This window comes from Pyxicephalus adspersus, chromosome 2, assembly GCF_032062135.1.
Source record: "Pyxicephalus adspersus chromosome 2, UCB_Pads_2.0, whole genome shotgun sequence".
Taxonomy (NCBI): domain Eukaryota; kingdom Metazoa; phylum Chordata; class Amphibia; order Anura; family Pyxicephalidae; genus Pyxicephalus; species Pyxicephalus adspersus.
In genome coordinates, this window is record NC_092859.1 from 138,848,081 (window position 1) to 138,867,960 (window position 19,880).

General features: G+C 37.5%; 1 protein-coding gene across 2 annotated transcripts; it reads left to right on the forward strand.

Moving 5' to 3' along the window:
* Positions 1-1,821: 1,821 nt before the first annotated feature.
* SLC51B (SLC51 subunit beta) lies at positions 1,822-19,497 on the forward strand. Of its 2 annotated transcripts, none has more exons than XM_072402632.1 (4): positions 1,822-1,948; positions 15,399-15,519; positions 18,371-18,461; positions 18,595-19,497. In XM_072402632.1, the coding sequence occupies exons 2-4, from the start codon at positions 15,423-15,425 to the stop codon at positions 18,809-18,811; spliced, it is 405 nt and encodes a 134-aa protein (XP_072258733.1). In that variant the 5' UTR covers positions 1,822-1,948; positions 15,399-15,422; the 3' UTR covers positions 18,812-19,497. The 2 variants fall into 2 exon arrangements, with proteins under 2 accessions (XP_072258733.1, XP_072258732.1); XM_072402631.1 differs by lacking the exon at positions 1,822-1,948 and adding an exon at positions 2,164-2,310.
* Positions 19,498-19,880: the final 383 nt, after the last annotated feature.

The window sequence follows — 19,880 nt, forward strand, 5'->3', positions numbered from 1 at the left end:
TGCTAAGAGACAGTTTCAGCTCTGGAAGAGTTTAGTCTTTTTTTCTGTATATTAAACATTTCAACTCTTGTGGCTCTTATGGACTCGAGCAATTTATACATTTTCACTCAAAAATACAAATATAATGTAATAACTAAAAGATAACAAAATATATAATACAAAATGCATTGCTCTTATTTAAGTAACAACACAATCCACGAAAATGACCTACAAAAATGTTCCCATTAAAAATGATTATAAAGTTAGGTTCTTACTGCGGAAAAATTTGAAAATGTGTGTCTTGTGCAGCAGTGCCATTTATTGTTGATGGGTCCCGAACATAGCAGCACCCTGATTCTGTGCTCACCAAGTTTATATCCGTAGACGTTTATTAAAGCTCTACAAGACTGGAGAAGATATCATCGGAGAACCTGGATAACTTAGCAAATCACCCAATTAAAAATGATTTGCTACTAACAAACACTTTAAAGAGGTACTAAACTGAAAACTGGCAAAAACAAATAAATACACTTACCTTCAATTCCGCAAGGCAGTCCGATCCATCCGGGGGTGTTTTGCATCAAGTCCCACGTCATCCTGACATTCATCCTAGAGCTAGCGCTCTGGGCGCCATCTTCTCCTCTTCCTCCTGGTTCTTTATCCTACGTCACCCAACCCAGGCACAAGATAGGGTGACGTAGGATGCGGGAGATCGACAAAGATTTTGGTTTGCACGAAAAGGCTCCTTCTGCACATGCCTGAGATGCTCCGGCATGCGCAGAAGAAGCAGCCAAGAAGCACCTCTGCGCTCCCATTCATTCTCGATCGCCTTTTAAAAAGGGGTATTGCACTTAAAAAAAACAGAATTTTGTAAAGTGAAATTTCTGAATTTAGGTACGCTGTAAATCCTGGATCATATTTATTCCAGGTTTGTTTGATCACACAGGTTCTCCCATAATAGGCAGGTAGCATAATCAAGCAGGTAAGTTTATTTTATTTCAGAAGGGACGTCGCCCGTTCCATCTGCAATAAAGGATCTGCCTGGTCACAACTTTTTATTTAGACGGTTTAGTTTCAATTTAAGGTCATACTACTGCTTTATAAATGTAACCCTTTGTACTAATGCTGAACTCTGGGCAGATATAAATGACACACATTCAACTTTGTATATATATTTTTTATTAATACATTCTTTATTTTTTATCATTATTGTTATTCCTGAATTTGTCTTGCTATCAGTCTCTTGCAGTCCCTTTACAGCAAAGCTTAGAGAGGGTTACAGAGTAGCTGCACAAGAAGCTAATCAATTGTGCTGCCATGTAAGCAGTGCAAGGAGTATGCTGATAGAAGGAGAGCGCAGAGTAGCAAAGAGATGAGCTAATTAGTCTGCTCTTTCCTTTTTTCACTGTCCATTTGCTTTGGTATGGGGGGCACAGGACATAAAAGTAAAACTGCAGCAGAAAACATTTTAGTTTCGTAACTCTGCCTGATGGGGCTATGCTATGTGGCAGAGCCAAAAAATTCTCAAAATTGGATTCACAGCGACCAATTCTTTTGGCAGCTAAAATAGCGCCCATATCTGTATTTCATCTGCGCAGTTAGCTGTTTGTGCTAATGCAGAATTATAGTTTCGTAAACAAAAATTTGCAATCAGGCAGGTTCAATATTACAAAAGAGAGACAGACAATGCCCCTTCGGTCTTCTTTAATCAAAATGCTGAGTGGCGCATACAATGCTGGGTTATGACGGCTATCTAGCTTTCCCAGGGGCTGCTAGGATCCAGCCCAGCCAATCAAGATGGCCGAAGGTTGGAACCAGGAAGAGGAGACCTAAAAATGGAGGCGCCCACGATGGAACCCTAGGGGCTGATGAGAAAATTTAAAAAATTGTGATCGGGCAGGTGACATTATTTTGATGTAAAAGAGACGTTGGCTGTGCCTTCTGCAATAATTGATCGCAATTTTTTTAAGTAAGTAGGAGGAGGAGTATTAAGTTAAATAAGAGTTTAGTTCGGCTTTAAATTTTATAGATGGAGATGATAACAAGTGTACAGTTACTAGCATACCTTTGGCAATGATGGGGTTAAGGTGTATCTTGCACTATCAGGGTTCTGTCTTGTCTTCCCTACAGTGGGGAAGGGCTGGTTATAGTATAACTAGAAGTTTGAGGTCAAAGACACTAAGGAATCAAAAATATACTGCACTGATAGATAAGCAGGTTTACATGCCAAGGGCACAGGGCATTCCTGCTTTGAAATATAAAACAAAGAATCCATGCTGCCGCTGTGTTAGTGGATGCTCGCCTGCCAGGACACAACCTCCATTCCTAAAGGTACATTCAGTTTATGTGTTATTCTATATTGTAGACATCTTCGTGTACATAGTCAGATTTGCTGTACTGCGTTAGATGACGCTGACTGTGTGTGATTTAATGAAAACCTTCTATGTAAATCATTATTGTTAGCTGCAAGTATATTGTGGTGAGTGAGCTATAAAGAAGCCTTTGTTGTATTTGTTACTACAATTAACAAGACGCACTTACAGAACCAACAAACAGAATGGAAATGTTACTGTATGCAGGGTCAGAACATGTATGAACAAAGATGTATGAACATCTGAGATTGTACTTGCAGAAGAAATACGTGATATGAGGGTTTAAATCATGAGCTCTTGTAATCCTCTCCACTATATCAGTTTCATTGTAAATATATTCACCTCCCAAATTTGACATAACTATGAATTTTGGTGTATTCAACCGCTAAACAAAAAATAGTGGCTACATTAGTTTTCTTTTTCTCACCTTAAATTCCACCTAGTAATCCTGCACATAACATACTTTTCCTCCCTGGGTGGCTTCTCTCACCACGCCAATGAATTATTAGAAGAAACCATGGTTGTCACCAAAGCTGGACGTTTACCATGTCTGCCTTTGTTTATCCTCATTGCATATGGTGTGATAAGATTAGTAGTTTATACAAGAAAGAAAACGTTAGTTTTCCTTCCATTTCAGCTCACAGGAGGTAACAAGTTCACACTATTTCTAGCAAGATCAACGGGTATTTTCTTTTCTTGCTAAATGTTGTTAATCAGAGAAATTAAAAGAAAAATGTTGCCACCACACTTGAAGGACTGATAACACTGGGGAATGCATTTTTTGAGTTACACTAATTTTTGGGTGGTGAATCCAGAAATGACCCTTGTTTTTGCTATCACGTCCAGTTTTTATGATACAGGGTACCCTCCAATTTTTGTCAAAAAACATAAAAATTTTACATACAATGAAAAAATAATGAAATAATACCATGGATGTACTGTTTATTTAAATAATGTATTGTTACTCTATGACATTTTTTTACAGTAAAACATTTGAAAATTAATCGGGTAAGCAGTTAAGGTAAAAATTTACACATATCTTTTCCTGGAGTGTTCAATGTTAGGGCAATCCTGCTGGATGCTCCAACAATAGTCAGCCATCATATGTACATCTCATCTACCCTGATACCGTCCTTCCATGACCTTCAAATCTTGGTGGAATCGTTCACCTTGCTCATCACTGCCTGCACCAAGGTTTTCCGGGAAGTTAGAATGATGGCTATGCAGAAAATGCAGCTTGATGCTCATATTGCAAGCAAGTATTTTGTAGCACTCCAAGAATTTCAGGACAATTTCTGTGTAATTATTTGCTGGTGTGTTTCCCAGAAAGTCCTTGACAATGGCTTTGAATGATAACCAAGCATTCTTTTCAATTTCTGATATTGTCCTCATGGAATGTTCATCTTTGATGACCTGCCGAATCTGTGGACCATCAAACACACCGTCCTTTATTTATTTTTGGATCACCTGGTTTTAGGGCAGATCTTGGAGGCCAATTCCTTTCCACCCAATGCCTCTCACAAGCTCTGCTGTCCCACATGCACAGATAACAGGGATACTTGGTGTATCCGCATTGCTGACCAAGAGGGAAGCATACCATTTTAAGGTCAACACAGAGGACCCAATTGTGTTGGTGATATTGCAACAATTCAATCACTCTCTCCTTATGTCTGCATATTCTTCACAAAGAGAAACTGAATGGCCAATTGGGATTGACCCAAATATTTTGCCATTGTGAAGGAGGACACACTTTAAGCTCCGCTTTGGGCTATCAATGAATAGTCGCCATTCAGTTGAGTTATAGATTGGAATTCCCAATTCCTCCATTAAACCAGGTATGTTATGGCAATACACAAAGCCACTGTCAGTTCTAAAGTACTGCAGAAATGCAAGTTCTCTGTTTGGAAAGTACAATTCCTTCTTCCTTTTTCAAATAAGTTTTTTCTCACGCTGTCTCGATGCTAGGAGTTCCAAACCCTTTTTTGATAGTCCCAAATCACTCAACTCATGCTGATCAAATCCCCTACAAACAACTTGACAATTTCAAACTCTTCATCATTGTGGTCACCTAGTTCATCACCATGATCATGTTCTTCAAGAGAGGGTAGTGTAACAAAAACTGGCACTGGGATTTCATCTGAATGAGCCACTGGGCGTATAGCCGATGGTAGACTAGCATACTCTATGTTACATTTACTTTTCTTGTTATATCCTGAAATTTTCACTATAGAAAAGTAACAGTCACTGAAATGATCTCCTCTCGCCAAACCATAGGTATACTACATGGCATCTTATCACATGTTCCCTTTGTCTACATCCGTAAACCCTCGACACACTGTTTGCACACCTTATTAGGGGCCCAAGGTCTATCTTGATCACCAGGTTTTACTTTGAAATATGCCAAATAGGCTTCTTCTACAAATGTGCTGACGTTCGCCCTTAGACTGAGAATGGTGAAATTGCCACAGATATATCAAAATGAATCTGGGTTGTTTAGGCACTTACGACGAGACACAGCAGAGCCAGACATGATCTGAAAGAAAGGAAATACGTGTGTAAGTAGAAAAATACATTTTGCTTATTCACTATGTAGAGCAGCACACAACCTCTGACCACACTGTCTTGTGTGGAAATTATTAGCCTATACAAATCCACGCTACAGTAATCGCATTAATATAAGCAGTAGGGAAAAAACCTGATGTGATAGAAGAAAACTAACCTCACTTTCAGAATCAGCATATCTATTTTAGTGTAAATTAGCTTAAAAATTTAAGTCAACAAAAAATTTGTTCAAAATTGTTCCCCGGTGTAATCTGCAATTTATTTTATTAAGTTTATTTATTTTATTACAAATTCCCATAGTCATGTCACTAGTTGCCCATCAAAGGGGCTCATAACCTAATGTCCCTGTCATGGTCATATGTCATTACCACAGTCAAAGAATAATGTATAAGGGAATCTGATTAACCAAACTGCATATTTTTGGGATGTGAGAGGAAACCAGAATGCCTGGAGGAAACCCAAGCAAACATAGGGGGAATATATAAACTCCATGCAGATAGTGTCCTGGGCGGAATTGTGCTTTACATCTTATCACAGAATAAAGGCAATTGTTATCATACTTCTACATATATTGACCTTGCTGTGAAGCATTTATACAATATCAGTTGAAGTGAAAGTGAAATAAAAGCAGAGTTTCAATAATGAGGTCATGAGGACTCATTTCTTTGTACACACTTAACTGCAAATGACTATGGGGCCCCTATCAGCTCCCAAAGGTGGATATAGAGTTCTAGCAATATGTTGTAAAATCACATTGCAGGCAGGGTCTAGTTCTTCTCAATTCATATTCATTCATGAAACCTTTATTCTATTTTTTGGAAAAATAGTTCATTCACACAAATATCCACCATAACTGATTCATCTTGACGTGGGACATCAGGTGATCAGAAGAAAATTAAATTATCAAGATTTCATTCATTCTTTTTTTAATATTTTTATTCTGATGGGTTATAGTGAGGTGGGCTAGAGGGAACCAGAAAGCCCTCCAATATACTAATATGAAGCGCAGTAGAGCCCTCTTAGAACAGATCTGTATGTTTCATATCCAATATAGATGCCAGAAATAGGGAATCACAAGTTGTTTAATTGCTTAATAATTATGTATATGGTTTTTTGTGGACAGCTCATGTTGATAACTGTGTCATTGTGGTTACACTAGTAAACTTACCTCCATTGTTCAACCCAGCTTACACAGCACTGTAGTGTGCACAACACATGTTAAGTCTAAGTTCCGACCTGCTTTGAGATTGATCAATTCCGTGTGGCTTCCTATGGCTGGTACCTTACGGCTCAGTCACTCACACCCCAGCACTGTTTCTTAAGGAACCATCATTGCACAGCCGATGACAGTGAGCAGCACTAGTACCGCTCACTGCCACCCCAATTCATTCTCTATGGAGCTGCCACCAAGAGAAGCTGCATATATTGGGCATTATTTATTAAATCCCTCCAAGGCTGGAGAGAATGCACTTTCCACAGTGAAGCTGGGTGATCCAGCAAACCTGGAATAGATTACTTAAAAGTAACTTGCTATTTGTTAGCAAATGTTTTCAATCATGGACCAGATCCATTCCAGGTTTGCTGGATCACCCAGCTTCACTGTGGAAAGTGTATCCTCTCCAGCCTTGGAGAGCTTTAATAAATCAGGCCCATTGTCTCCCTAGAGGCAGCAGTCCCCTGGCATGTGAACGTAGGCTTATTCGGTCATGTATGGGTACCATAAGATCATGCATACCAAAGAGTAATTTTACCTTGGCCTCTGTTTACCTAAAAATAAGTGCTGTCTATGGGGGCACTCACCTACAAGAAGCGCACCGCAATTGAAGTCAGATCATACTTTTTTGGATCATTTTTTTGGCTGCCTAGAATACAACTAGCTTTAAGTAGGGAAAATAAATGGCAAATGATGCTATGTATGATTGCATACACCAATAAACAACCCTCTGAGCTGTTCACAGATGATATAGATGTAACAAAAAGTGATTAAGACAGCACGAGGTAATGATAGCAGGCAAACAAGCAAAAATGTGCCATCCATGCCTTATGTGCTATCATTTTTTTTATCTCTATATCAGATTTCGAGCCACAACATATGTTCATATCAGTCCAGCCTGGAGGATGCAATGACATTCTTTAAAAATAGAGGATCTTCATAACTTATGTAGCACCATAACAATTCTATGGACCTGTATGTATGCCCAATCGACTCTGTAAAGAGTCCTGCATATCATTTGGTATCAAAAAAGTTCTTTCTACTCCGTAGCTTGTCAAGGGTTAAAAAAACTCCAGAGCTGCTGACAGTTATTGCATGCGCTTCCTGGGTGAAAGTCACAATGTCCATTCACCTCGGGTGTGTTTTCTGGAACTAGGCAGCAAAAAAGAGAAATGCGAGTGAATTCATTGGGTCAGATAGAGTGACCTGAGGTACAAACACCCTACACAGAGATATGGAGATGAGCGCAGATCCCACTGATAACAGCGAGCAGGGGGATAGGTACACATCAGCTTTTTTCAATTTTTTCAGCCTTATCTGAAAAAGTTGCATAATATGAGGCTCTTTTCTGTCAAATCTGTTACATGTTCGATGAAAATTATGTGCATGCTACGATTTTATTTTTTTTTAAACATTCTTTATTTAGGATTTTCAACATAACAAATAAATAGCAATAACACATATATAAAGAAAATTCAAAGCTTGGCAGTTCTTGTTATTTTGGCATTTGCAATCAGATCAGATGTAAAATGCATTAAATTGTGTTATTTGTGATAATTTAATACAGCTAAATTTACTGCAACATTTTCTTTCCCGCTTTGCAAAAGGTCTGCTTAAAAATAAGGTTTGATGATGGCCTTATTACAATAACGAAAACAAATATTGGGTGGGTTTAACAAGTAAGTCAATACACATACAGACAAGACATATAGGCACTCCCAAGATAAAAGTGCAATGTTACAAAAGTATACATTGCTCAGCCTATTCAGTGTAATATATGGGTTGAATAAAACACACATCATATACAATATACATATATAATAGGCAGTGAGAACACCAAAGAGATAAAAAAAGGAAGTAGTCTCTTAAAGCTCCCCACTTGACTCCTAAAACTCATTTACTGTTATTCTCAGGATGCAAACATGAAATTCAGTAACTGGAGGCTGGTTGAAGAGGTTACTGAATTGTCATTTTACATCCTGCACATACCGGTTATAGTATGCATTAACTACTTTTACACATAGGACCTGATTTATTAAAGCTCTCCAAAACTGGAGAAGATAGGCTATCATGCAAGAATCTTGGAGATCCAGCAAACCTGGAATGGATTTGGTCCAGAACTGAAAATATTTGCCAGCTAATAAAAAATAATTTTTAGGAAATAAATTCTAGATTTAGGATCACCCAGGTTCTCCCATGATTGTCGATCTTCTCTAGGCTTGGAGAGCTTTAATAAATCAGGCCCAGAGTAGATTTCATAGCCACAGTGATATACTGTATAGTGTGATGACAATGACTTATTTTATTCCATTGATTGTGCACAACATGAGATCTATAATTGGCCAGTTTTATAATGCCAGATTCATTACTAGCCATAAGCTTTCTGAATAATTCCTGATCCAATGTAATGGATTGTTACAACCAATGCCATTTAAAGCCCCAATTATCGACATTTTACATAAAATGTAATATAAACTGCCATAAATTGGAAACTATTGTTGCAACATCCGTAACCTATAGCCAACCTGGCTGTTTGTAAAATATTTTTTTCATTTCATTGAAGTTACACAGTTTTCACAAGGAAAAGTGACATCTGTAAAATTTCTGTTGTTTAAAGAAAGAAACTTTTAAGAAAGATTTGGAAAAAAGGAAGAATCTAATTGGTCAAAGCTGTTTTTTTTTCTTCTTTATGTTTGTACTATTGTACTATTGAATTTTGCAAGCAGCGTGCTCATGTGTCCCTTAACTTAACCCAAATGTCAACAGCTCATGGTAAAGATAAAAGAAAGACTATGGTGCTTGGTGTCTAAAATTGTCCAATCAGCTTCTATAACCAGGCTTTTCATCAGCAGTGTGTAGAATTCCAGGAAAAGGACAACTTTAGACCATGTTCATACTGGCATTCAGTGCTGTTTTTTTTTTTTTTTTTTTTGCTTTAAAGCAGGGGTGCACACACTTTTTGGCTCATGAGCTACTTTTAAAATGGCCAAGTCAAAATTATCTACCAACAATAAAAACTTGGCCTTAATAACTCTTTGGCGCTTATAACTGTCCGCGGTAGAGTTTATTTTGAAAGGCAGGGTTCCGCAATCTACTCGTGTTGCCTTTGCGATCTACCGGTAGATTGCAATCCACATGTTGGGCACCCCTGCTTTAAAGCATTCATACAAACTCCTAGGTGGTACATTTTCATATTTTGTAATTGGTCATGTTTGTCTGATTGTGCATTTAAAAAAGCTTCCTTAACTGCAAAGAGTTTGCAGGCTCCAGCTTCTCCCACACCTCCAAAAACATGCAATTAAGTTATTCGGCTTGTATGTGATATTGTACTTGTACGTGTGGAAAATAAGCAGCAAAACCTAAAAAAAAGTACATCTCATACTGACAGCTGCTAATCACAACATAGTTGCGTGTTATTAATAAAGCATAAAACGTAATTAAGAAAGAATAGTACAGATGCCCTGGAGGTGCAAACATTCACCCTGTGTTTACATTTCAAATCTTTAAACTGATATTTATATCAGTAACAAGATAGTACCAGGAGTATCGAACAGTCATGTCACTACTGGGCATTCACCTGCAACCTTTTATTGCCATGATGCAATACATACCAAGATAATGGAAGATACAGAAGGAAATGCTTAGGGTAATGCACCTGTATGGCACTCAACTCCATACGTCATATACAACAAATGAGAACTGTCACAAACTAATATTTCATTTAAATATAGGGATATTATCATTTTCAGTAAGTAACGTGTATAGTTCATATGAATTCATTATGAAAGGTATGAGCTGGAGATAATATATATCAGAAAACTGTCCCAGGTGAAAGGCGGTCATCATCACTTACTTAATAATGAAGTATAGCTAAAGCCATTTTATTAGTAAAACCCCTGTTTCGGGGAAATCTCTGCAAAGTGATGAAAAATCTTTTAGGCAGATTCCCTTTGCCTGCTTTTCCATTGATAATTGAAAAATTTTGGATTTTCCATCACTTTTAGCTTGAGTGCCAATGGTAGCCATGATCCTAATCTCAATAGCAGGAAGCAGTAAAAGTCTGATGGGAATTTTAAAGCAGAGTTGCAGGCAAAAATACTGATATAAAAATAAATAGCTAATAAAAGCTTTAATCTAAACATTTGTCCATAAAACTTTTTTTTCTGCAACTAGATGTCCTCAGTCTGATAGGAGGCATAATTTAGCCCATTTCTTGGAGCCCAGGTTTGTGAAAGAAGCACAGCATTCCTCTGTCACTCTGTGTTCTCTTTGTGTCAGCATTCTTCATGTCAGCACATTGGCTCCTTGCAGTGTTGCTTCCTCTCAGAATGAGACCAGGTCAAATCTAGGTATCCTATATAATACTGTATAGCAGAGCTGCGTTATTTGTCTTTTATATTCAGATTTAACATTTTCACACTGCATCCAAAAAGTTTTGACATAACAAATACAAAAAACACTTTAAAGCCCATCTCCAGGCAAAATGCCAAACCTACCCACCCTTCCATTCCAACCCACTTTAACCCATTTCACAGAATCAAACACCCTTACTTTGTAAAGTAAGATCTATTCATTCATGTCCATGTTGGGGGGACCATTTATTACCCGCAGCTGAGGCACCTACCCTGGCCGGTTGCTGCTCTCTCGTGCTTTACTTTACCTTCTGCTCCATTCAAAAAAAGGACCTCACTGCAGATGACCAAATGGAAGTATCCACATCAGATGTGGACATGAAGGGAAGAACACCACCAGGAAGAAAGAAGAGTGGGCTGGAGTATTATATGACTGTGGCTTTAGGTAAAGCTAGGTACACACATGCAATATTTGACAATTATGCATGATTATTTTGAACGATCGTATTGTGTACAATTCTGTACATGCTGTAACGATACGATTGTTCAAATATAATCCACCAATAGTGTACACACGCTAGATACGATCGTTTGAACGATGCAGGAAGTGACATGTGAAGGAGAAAGTGTACAGCAGAGCCATCCACGATCACTGAATGAACATACACACAATAGATTGGGAACAATTGTCGCCCAATCAGATCCGCCGGGACGGTCATTCGTTTCCAGCGACAATCCACATTCATCGGCGTCGCTGTGCACTTTTTTGTGTAAGGATTATCGGACAAACAGTCATTAGTCATTTGTTTCCAACGATAATTATGTGTGTACGCAGCATAGGTAAAACTGTTTTGCCAGTGGTTACTTGGAAGACATTGGGAGGTATGTGTGTGAGGAGGGTTACCATTACCCTGCAGATATAGTTTAGGTTCATGGATCTGCAATTTCAGCTACCAACTTATTTAAAATGTTTTTCTTTACTCCGTAGAGCTTTGTGCTTCCTCGGGGACTTTTTTTTAATACAGTTTAGTTTGGGCCCACGTTTGGGGCCTGATTTATTAAAGCTGGGTGATCCAGCAATCTTGGGATTAATCTAATCTATGATTGAAAACATTTGTTAGCAAATAGCAAATTACTTTGAAGAAATCCCTACCAGGTTTGCTGAATCACCCATGTCTGATCTAGAGTTTATTTCTAGATAAGGGCTGAAAGCATAGATCTCTTTTATTCTAGCCTGGCATTTTGTCATTTTGACTTGTGGGGGCAACTTACATTGTACTAAACCGATGAAATTCACAACAATCCAGTCTTGCAAATTTTAGTCCCCTACTCAAGGAAAACAAGTATTAGAATCACTGAGTTGTTTTTACCCACTAGTCTGACAATGGTTGCCAGCCCAAGTATATTAACTTTTTCAGGAGTTTATTAAAACCAGGATTTGGTTGTCATGTGCTACCAATATACACCAATACATTTATATCATAATTGCACTTTTCACTTGGAATAAGAATAGCATCCTGTGCCAAGTTTAAGATCTTTCTAATCCTCAACTGCAAGTTATATAACCTATTGACAATTGCATGCAGGTTTTTAAAAAAGGGAGCTATGCCAAGCACTGTTTGTACAGAGGTCACATAAATGTAGGCGTCAGGTTAAGATTAAGGGCTAAATTTTATGGGTTAGACTAAGGTTAAAGGTATGTGACCGCTTGTGATGAACTTTATGAAGCATTTCTTGTTTGTACTAGTACAGTGGTGCTTGAAAGTTTGTGAACCCTTTAAATTGTTCAGTATTTTTATATGAATGTGGCCTAAAATATATTTTGATTTTCAAAGAAAGTATATAAGGAAAACCTAGTTAAACAAATGAAACAAGTAATTATATTTGAAAAAAAAGTTATTATATTTGGTCACATATTTATTGAAAAAAAAGAATCAATAATATGTCTGCGTGCAGCAAAAGTAAATCAATCCTTAGGATTAACATATAATTTCAAGGTGAAATCAGTCCGGTGTTGGATGACAATCAGGTGTGAGTTACCCTGTTTTATTTAAAGAACAGAACTTGTTTTAAAATCAGATGATGTTTTATACTAAAGTTATGTAAAAATACAGGGGAGCACAAACTTTTAGGCACCAGTACTATATGTAACAGTATAGGCAACATTAGATCCATCATAGATAATAAATTAATGAGCAATTATAGTATTACGTTTTAAGTTAATATAATTTACAATATGCATTCCTCTATTTATAATCAATGTTTTATCTATTACAGTTTTGCCAATATATATAGATTGCCCAACGTGTTTCTTAGTCAAAAGCTGCAGTACATTCGCCCATGTCTACTTTCTCTACTTTTCTTAGTTCACTTTTTACTTTTTTAAATTTTTTCACCCATAACAATTCACACAGAACAAATTAAAAACACTTTAATTGTGCAAGTTGTTTATTAATATTTTCTATTATGTTTCTCAATGTTTCATTTCTTTTATCTGATCATGTTTCCTATGAACAGGTTTAGCTCTGTAATACTAAAACCTTTTTGACTCTTTTTGCTAGTAATAGCAGCTGTTTGTGTATTGTAATAAACATTGCTTTCATATGTCCTAATTGCACCTTTCATTTTAATCTTCATGGTAATTCTATCCCAACAGATTTCGCATTAATAGCTGATTAGATCATTTGTTTAATAAACACACAGCTCAGGTGATTTAATGTTAAGGGCTGTCAATAAGAGCGTCATGTTCTAGTTGTGTTTTCTCCTGCCAGCATGTTACAAGCATGACCAATAAAAAAAAAATAACAGTGGTATATTTTTAAAGAGTGCCAAAAGACAAATAGACAAACAGTATGGTGCAAGCTTTTTATCATGGGGGAACCCTTACATTTCAGTTCTTTAGGTAACCCCTACTATAATTACTATATCTACAGCTCACAGTATATTAGTGTTGTGGTCAGTGAGAAGATTGCCTTTTACATTGCTGGCCATTGGAAAGAATGTTACAGATAGCCAAAAGGATCATTGGTGTCACTTAAACTGACCTGAGAGGCACAAATTGGTCATTGCTCAAGAAACCCCTAGCAATCTCTTGAGGAACCCCAGGGTTCCACTAAGTCCTGGTTGGAAAAAAACAGTATAGAGTCTTAAAGAAATATTGGATTTTCCATTTGAGTTATGAATATTAAAGGAATAGTCCACTCTAAAGTTACATTGAGGTTGCTTGGTAAGGGAAGCCTGGTAGTTCCTGATTTATTATACTTTTGGAATTTCGTTATTGACCTGTGTGTGTATGTATTGCTATGCACCTATTCACAATATACCAGGCAGTTACAGTATATACTGTACAGTTGTTGCCTATATGTCCCCCAAATGTTACATATATACACTGTTATTCCACCCCCGTACATGTATAAGGATAACTGTTCAACTGGACATTATCTGTATCGCTTTTTGTTTCTACTATGTATTGTCTGTTGGACAGCGCCATAATGGTGGTGGGTCTATATAGATCAGTATTCATAATACTAATGATAATAATAATAGTCGTACAATAAACAGGTATTAAAATTTAAACAGTGAAATTCCCAGTTTTAGTTCCACTTTTGTTACTCTCAACATCAAAAGAAAGAAAAAGTGTTTTTGCTCACTTAAGCATATTCCAGCACCTTCTGCTGCAATTTGCACAAATTAAAACAAATTAGATGAGCAGATCCCTAATCTCAAGTGCAGAGATCATATCTCTTGTTAGGCGGCCTAACTCCCCAACATCTACAACTAAAACATCATATTTGGGGGGACTGACTCTTTAGTCTTTGGTATTTAACATTTAATGCTTAATAAATACAACAAACTTGTAGAAAAGCATCAGAAAGCAGCTTCTACTATGATAGCAAGAACACGCTTCTTGTTCCTAAAGCTCTCCAAGGCTCAAGAGGATCTTTAATTGGTGAGGCTGGGTAATCCAGAAAACCTGTACTAGTTCTGATCCAGAATTATTATTATTACACGGTATTTATATAGCACCAACATATTACGCAGCGCTTTACAAAGTCCATAGTCATGTAACTAGCTGACATGTAATTTGCTAACAAATAGCTAATGACTTTTAGGAAATCCATTCCAGGTTTGCTGAATAACCCCCTTCACTGAAAAGGTGTATCTTCTCCAGCCTTGGAGAGCTTTAGTAAATCAGGGCCTATATGTAGCATCTCAACAAGGCACATTTCAAATGAGCAAGAAGGTGGTAACCACTAGGGATGAGCGAGAATGCCTCTGACATTCTTGCAAAAATTTCCCTGAACTTCCAATGGGTCCGCAAAATTGCGGCAAACTGATTTTGCGATTTCCATTGAAGTGCAGGTTCCCACGCTCCCTGGGCTGTACTTACAGCCCAGGGAGTGTGGGAACCTGCGGTCACAGCTGATTGGCATGCGATTGCCTCCAATCAGCTGTGACTGGAGGCAAACTCCAGATGAACTCTCAATAGAGTTTCTCCATTGAGAGTTCATCTGAGTTCAGTTCCCATGGTCACCGGGCTGTACTTATCATTGATAAGTACAGCCCAGGGAGCATGGGAACCTGCAATCACAGCACACGAGTGCCCCCTATCAGCTGTGACTGCAGGCAAACTCCAGATGAACTCTCATTGGAGTTTCTTCATTGAGAGTTCATCTGAGTTCAGTTCCCACAGTCACCGGGCTGTACTTGATGATATGAAGTCATAGAAAAAAAAAACTACAACATATAACAATATACATGTTGCTCTGGAATATGTTGTATCATGATAGACGAAGCGTAAATATCATATGGGATGTCTATAGGTGAAATCATATTAAACAATCTCTTGCAAACAGTCTGTGAATTACCAGCACAGTTGTGCGCCTATTGACTTGTCTTTTTATGTGTTATATTCTGCAGACTTTATAGAGGTATTATCTAAACATGGTGGAAGCTAGTCAAAGTAATCAGGCGCCGACTGCTATGTCTGAAGAACAAAAGCAGCTGCAGAAAGCTATGTACTTCTTTCGCACCGGAGATCGTAAGTACAGTTTATGCTATTTTCATTTCTATTTTCTATTTCTCAACAGGGTTCCTTCTTTGCAGTATGTTGGCAACAGACCGGCTTCTGTACTGTATAGCTGACAAACTGTAAGACTTTGAACATTTGATGTGTTTACTTCATTTAAACTAAGGATGAATTAAGTTAAAAAACCTAAAAAACAAAATCATGTTTGTTATATGTCTTAGTTAGTCCTTATAAATCTCTTATAACTATTGCAGGGAACTGATGCATATGTTCTTTAGCAATATTGTGCTACAAAAGTCCCCTTATTCACTGGAATTGGAGCAGCTGGGATTGTGGTTTAGCCTGCAGCAGAATATTGTGGTTCACCATCTGAAATGGCCCTAAGCCAACTTTTAGAATGCTTGAATTTACTGGGGGCTTTTTACAATCATGGGCCAGATTGTGCAGCACTGACTTCATCCTATATTTAATATTGTTATTACTATTATATTATTATATAGGTGTCTCATAAGCAATATTTGGGCATTCAAACATTATTGAAAGATTATGCACATCTGACAAGAGTTCTACAAAACTTGAATTTCAATGTTCTTGGTTACTGAAAACTGTGAGGGTTTGCATGAATCCAGCAAAGCCTTTGTCCAGCTTTAAAACTTTTAGTTACCTTAGGGTTAACAGCGGCTTATTTCTATGCTGCACTGTAGCCTACAATTACATAAATAGGTGAGAAACATCATAGAAGGGGTTAAAGCTTTTTTCCAGTAGCCACAACATGTAAACTATCACCCATAACCTATAAAAATAGATTACAGTATAACAGTTCATAAAAAATGTTTCTCTTTTCTGTAAATATTTGTTCTGCAATGCTTTTATATGTTATCCTAGACATTTTCTTGTAAAAAGAAACCCAAACAGAGTTTTTCTTCCTTACTTAAGAGTTCCCCTGCCAGGTATTTGCCTGGTATTGTATATCCAAACCACCTAGAGCAGTGTTTCTCTACCTTTTTAACTTGGGGGAACCCCATGAAAAAATTTTCAAGTCTTCAGGGACCCCCTTGTATAATTACTATATTCACAGCTTGCAGTACATTACTGTGGTGGTCAGTAGGAAGAATGCCTCTTATATTGCTGGCCAGTGGGAAGAATGTCACTCTTACAAATTGCCAAATGATCATTGGTGTCAGGTAAACTAACCTGAGAGTCACAAACTGTTCATTGTGCAAGGACCCCCCAGCAACCTCTGGAGGAACCCTAATTGAGAAAAACCCTCTTAGACTGATGATAATGGTATCATAGACTATACCTGCCATTAGGTAACGTCAACAAGTTCTGCATTGCAGAAATAAGTCAGGGGCCCCTATCCAAAGAGATACTGAAACATGTAACTGTACTATAACTCTTTGATAGTAGATGGCTACTCAATAAATGCATACCTATGTACAAGATTGCTGTGCTGCTGTTATTAACGCAGTCTTTGGGAGTTTTAGCAATTGGGTGCCATGTTTAAATCATGACTAGTACACTTTCTGGGTTTGTTCGAGTTTCTTCGCACATCCCAAAACATGCTAACCCAAAACTGGCATATGACTATGGTAAGGTCCACTAAGTTTTTGACATGACATTGGACTCTGTAAAGTGCTGCATAATATGTTTTATTTGTGGAACAAGCAAAATTCCACATACATATTTTGAATCTACTGATGAAGGGAAAAAGGTTTTGAATGTGAAGCTGATAGGGATATTTTCACTCAATTAGCTATCCAGAAAATATTATAAATGGCTATTTGTGTCCTCATTTGCAGGCGGCAGGTGGAGCTCTAAACCCCTTTTTAGAATGCTTATTAGGCTAGTGCAGCCTTTATAAACTGTAGGGGAAAATACTGTTTGGGTTGTAGGGAACCTCTGCTATAATTACTATATCTACAACTCACTGCCAGTGGAAAGAATGTCAACCTCTGGAGGAACACCGGTTGGGAAACACTGGGCTAGTGTCATATATGCTTGGTAAAGGAGACCATTTTTTGGAAACCTTAGTATTAAGCTTAATTTTACCTTTTTCTGGCCTGCTCTGTTTGGATGTACAGGGTTTTAAATAAAGAGTGAAAGTCCGAAGTCAAACCCCATCTGCGTTCCTTCTCCTAAGAAAACCTGCAATTCCTTGTAAATTCAGTGTCACAGGCTGTGTTGTGAAATAAATCTTTATATGAATAGTGTAAAAAAATATCACTTTTAAAACATAGAAAAGATAAAAGGGTGGATATGAAGGGTCCAGACCACGGGTAGACACATTTTTTTAGTCAGGGGCCACAATCTAAAAAACCTATCCATCTACCTTACCTACCCATCTTCTTCTGTCTTTTGAAACCATCACAAATTTCCATCACTACATATCTCCCCTCTTGACCCTGATTTACTAAAGTTCTCTAAGACTGGAGAGAATACACTTTCATCATGGAAGCTGGGTAATCCAGCAAAACTGGAATAGATTTCCTTAAAGTCATTAGCTATTTGTTAGCAAATGTTTTCAATCCTGGACCAGATCCATCCCAGGTTTGTGGGATCACCCAGCTTCACTGATGAAAGTGTATTCTCTCCAGCCTTGGAGAACTTTAATAAATCAGGGCCATTGTGTGAAACTTCCCCACCTCCTAGATTGTAAGCTCTTCAGGGCAGGGTCCTCTCCTCCACCTGTGTCACTGTCTGTATCTGTCATTTGCAACCCCTATTTAATGTGCATTGCTGCGTAATATGTTGGCGTCATATAAATCCTGTTTATTAATCATAATAATAATATTAATATTGTTGGAGATGATGAGATTCACCTTTATGATCTGTCGTGTAACAAAATGTTTAATTTTTACAGTCACTGCTTGGAACTATGCTATCCTTGCCTTGGCTTTCCTTGGGCTGTTCCTTGGCCTGTTTCTTCTGAGCAAAAACATCTTGAACAACAGGTAGGGTATTGATATTCTTCTCGAAACGTATAAACAATGTCAAAATCTCCTATATACAAAGTCAAGCAACTTGCATTATACTCTATGAAAAATTATACTTTTTTTTAAACAAATACTTAATTGTATGTTTTAGAAAGAGGAAGATGATGGCCTTGTATCAGACGAAGAAGTCTGCAAAGGAACCAGAAGAATCAGATGGGAAGCAGGCTGTGGTGACTTTAGAGAGAGATGATCCACCAGAAGAGAACACGGCACTGACCAAGGAAGCTCAAGCCGGTGAAATCACCATACAGTGGAATGACGGGCAGACCACATCACTCTTCAGAGATGTGCCCGAAGAAGATGTGTAAAAAAACTGGACAGATTTTTACTGACTAGGCAATGGACTTTACCTTGCTGATTGGGTTTTATTTGCAGAGCATGGGTTGAGAACAGTGTCATCATCTATATTTTATTTTGGGTCTACTTTGCCTTTTCTACTTATAGTATCAGAATAATACCAGAACACTAAAATGTATAGATCTTAAAGGACATTCTCATGCTAGAAAGTTAGGAAGTACACACTAATAACAGCAAGAATACAATGTACCTAGGACTTAGTTTAATTTACATTTCAAAAAGTTTTGTTATCCTTTTTTAGAATGTTGTGCAAGTTAGGAAAGTCATTCTTTCTGACACATCACATCCATTGTGTAGGAACACTGTTGCCCTACAAGTGCTTGGACATGAAATGGTTTATGAGGTTTTGATCTTACGACAACCTTGGTTTTAGACTTTAATACAGCAACACTAAACTTTCACCGCCCTTTCAATCCAAAATGAGAAAATCTTAGGAACACATTACCTGTTTCTGCTTTTTTGATGTCTACATTGCATCTTCGTATGTATCTCTGTTCTTTTATTCGTGGGTGGTTAAAGCAACTGCAGAAAATGTTTTAACCGTATGTAAAAGAAGACGACTGTTACAGACATAGGCTCCATATATACTACACATTTATGAAGAGTTTAGAATAAAAAAGAAACTTGTATCAACTTGTATCAGAGTGTATATTCTTCTTCATTTATATTTCTTCATTTATGAATCTTCTAACAATAATTGCTTAATTTGGATAAGCTTATGAAAAAGACATTTGGTTACCTTTCAATCCCACTGCGTATACCAAGGGTCCAATGCTAGTTATGTCTACAGGATATATATGAAGCATGCTTATTCTATTCCACTGTTTTCTGATCCCTTTCCATGCCAGGAAGAGACTACACAGACATTAGACCCCTAATATGCGTGAATGGGGTGATTTTATTAAACTGACTGAGATTCAAGGAAATTTGCCAAACGTACATCTGAATCATGTTAAATATTAACATGATATTTAGCTACATCACTTCCTAAAGGCATTACCTTGGGAGACTAATGTTTAA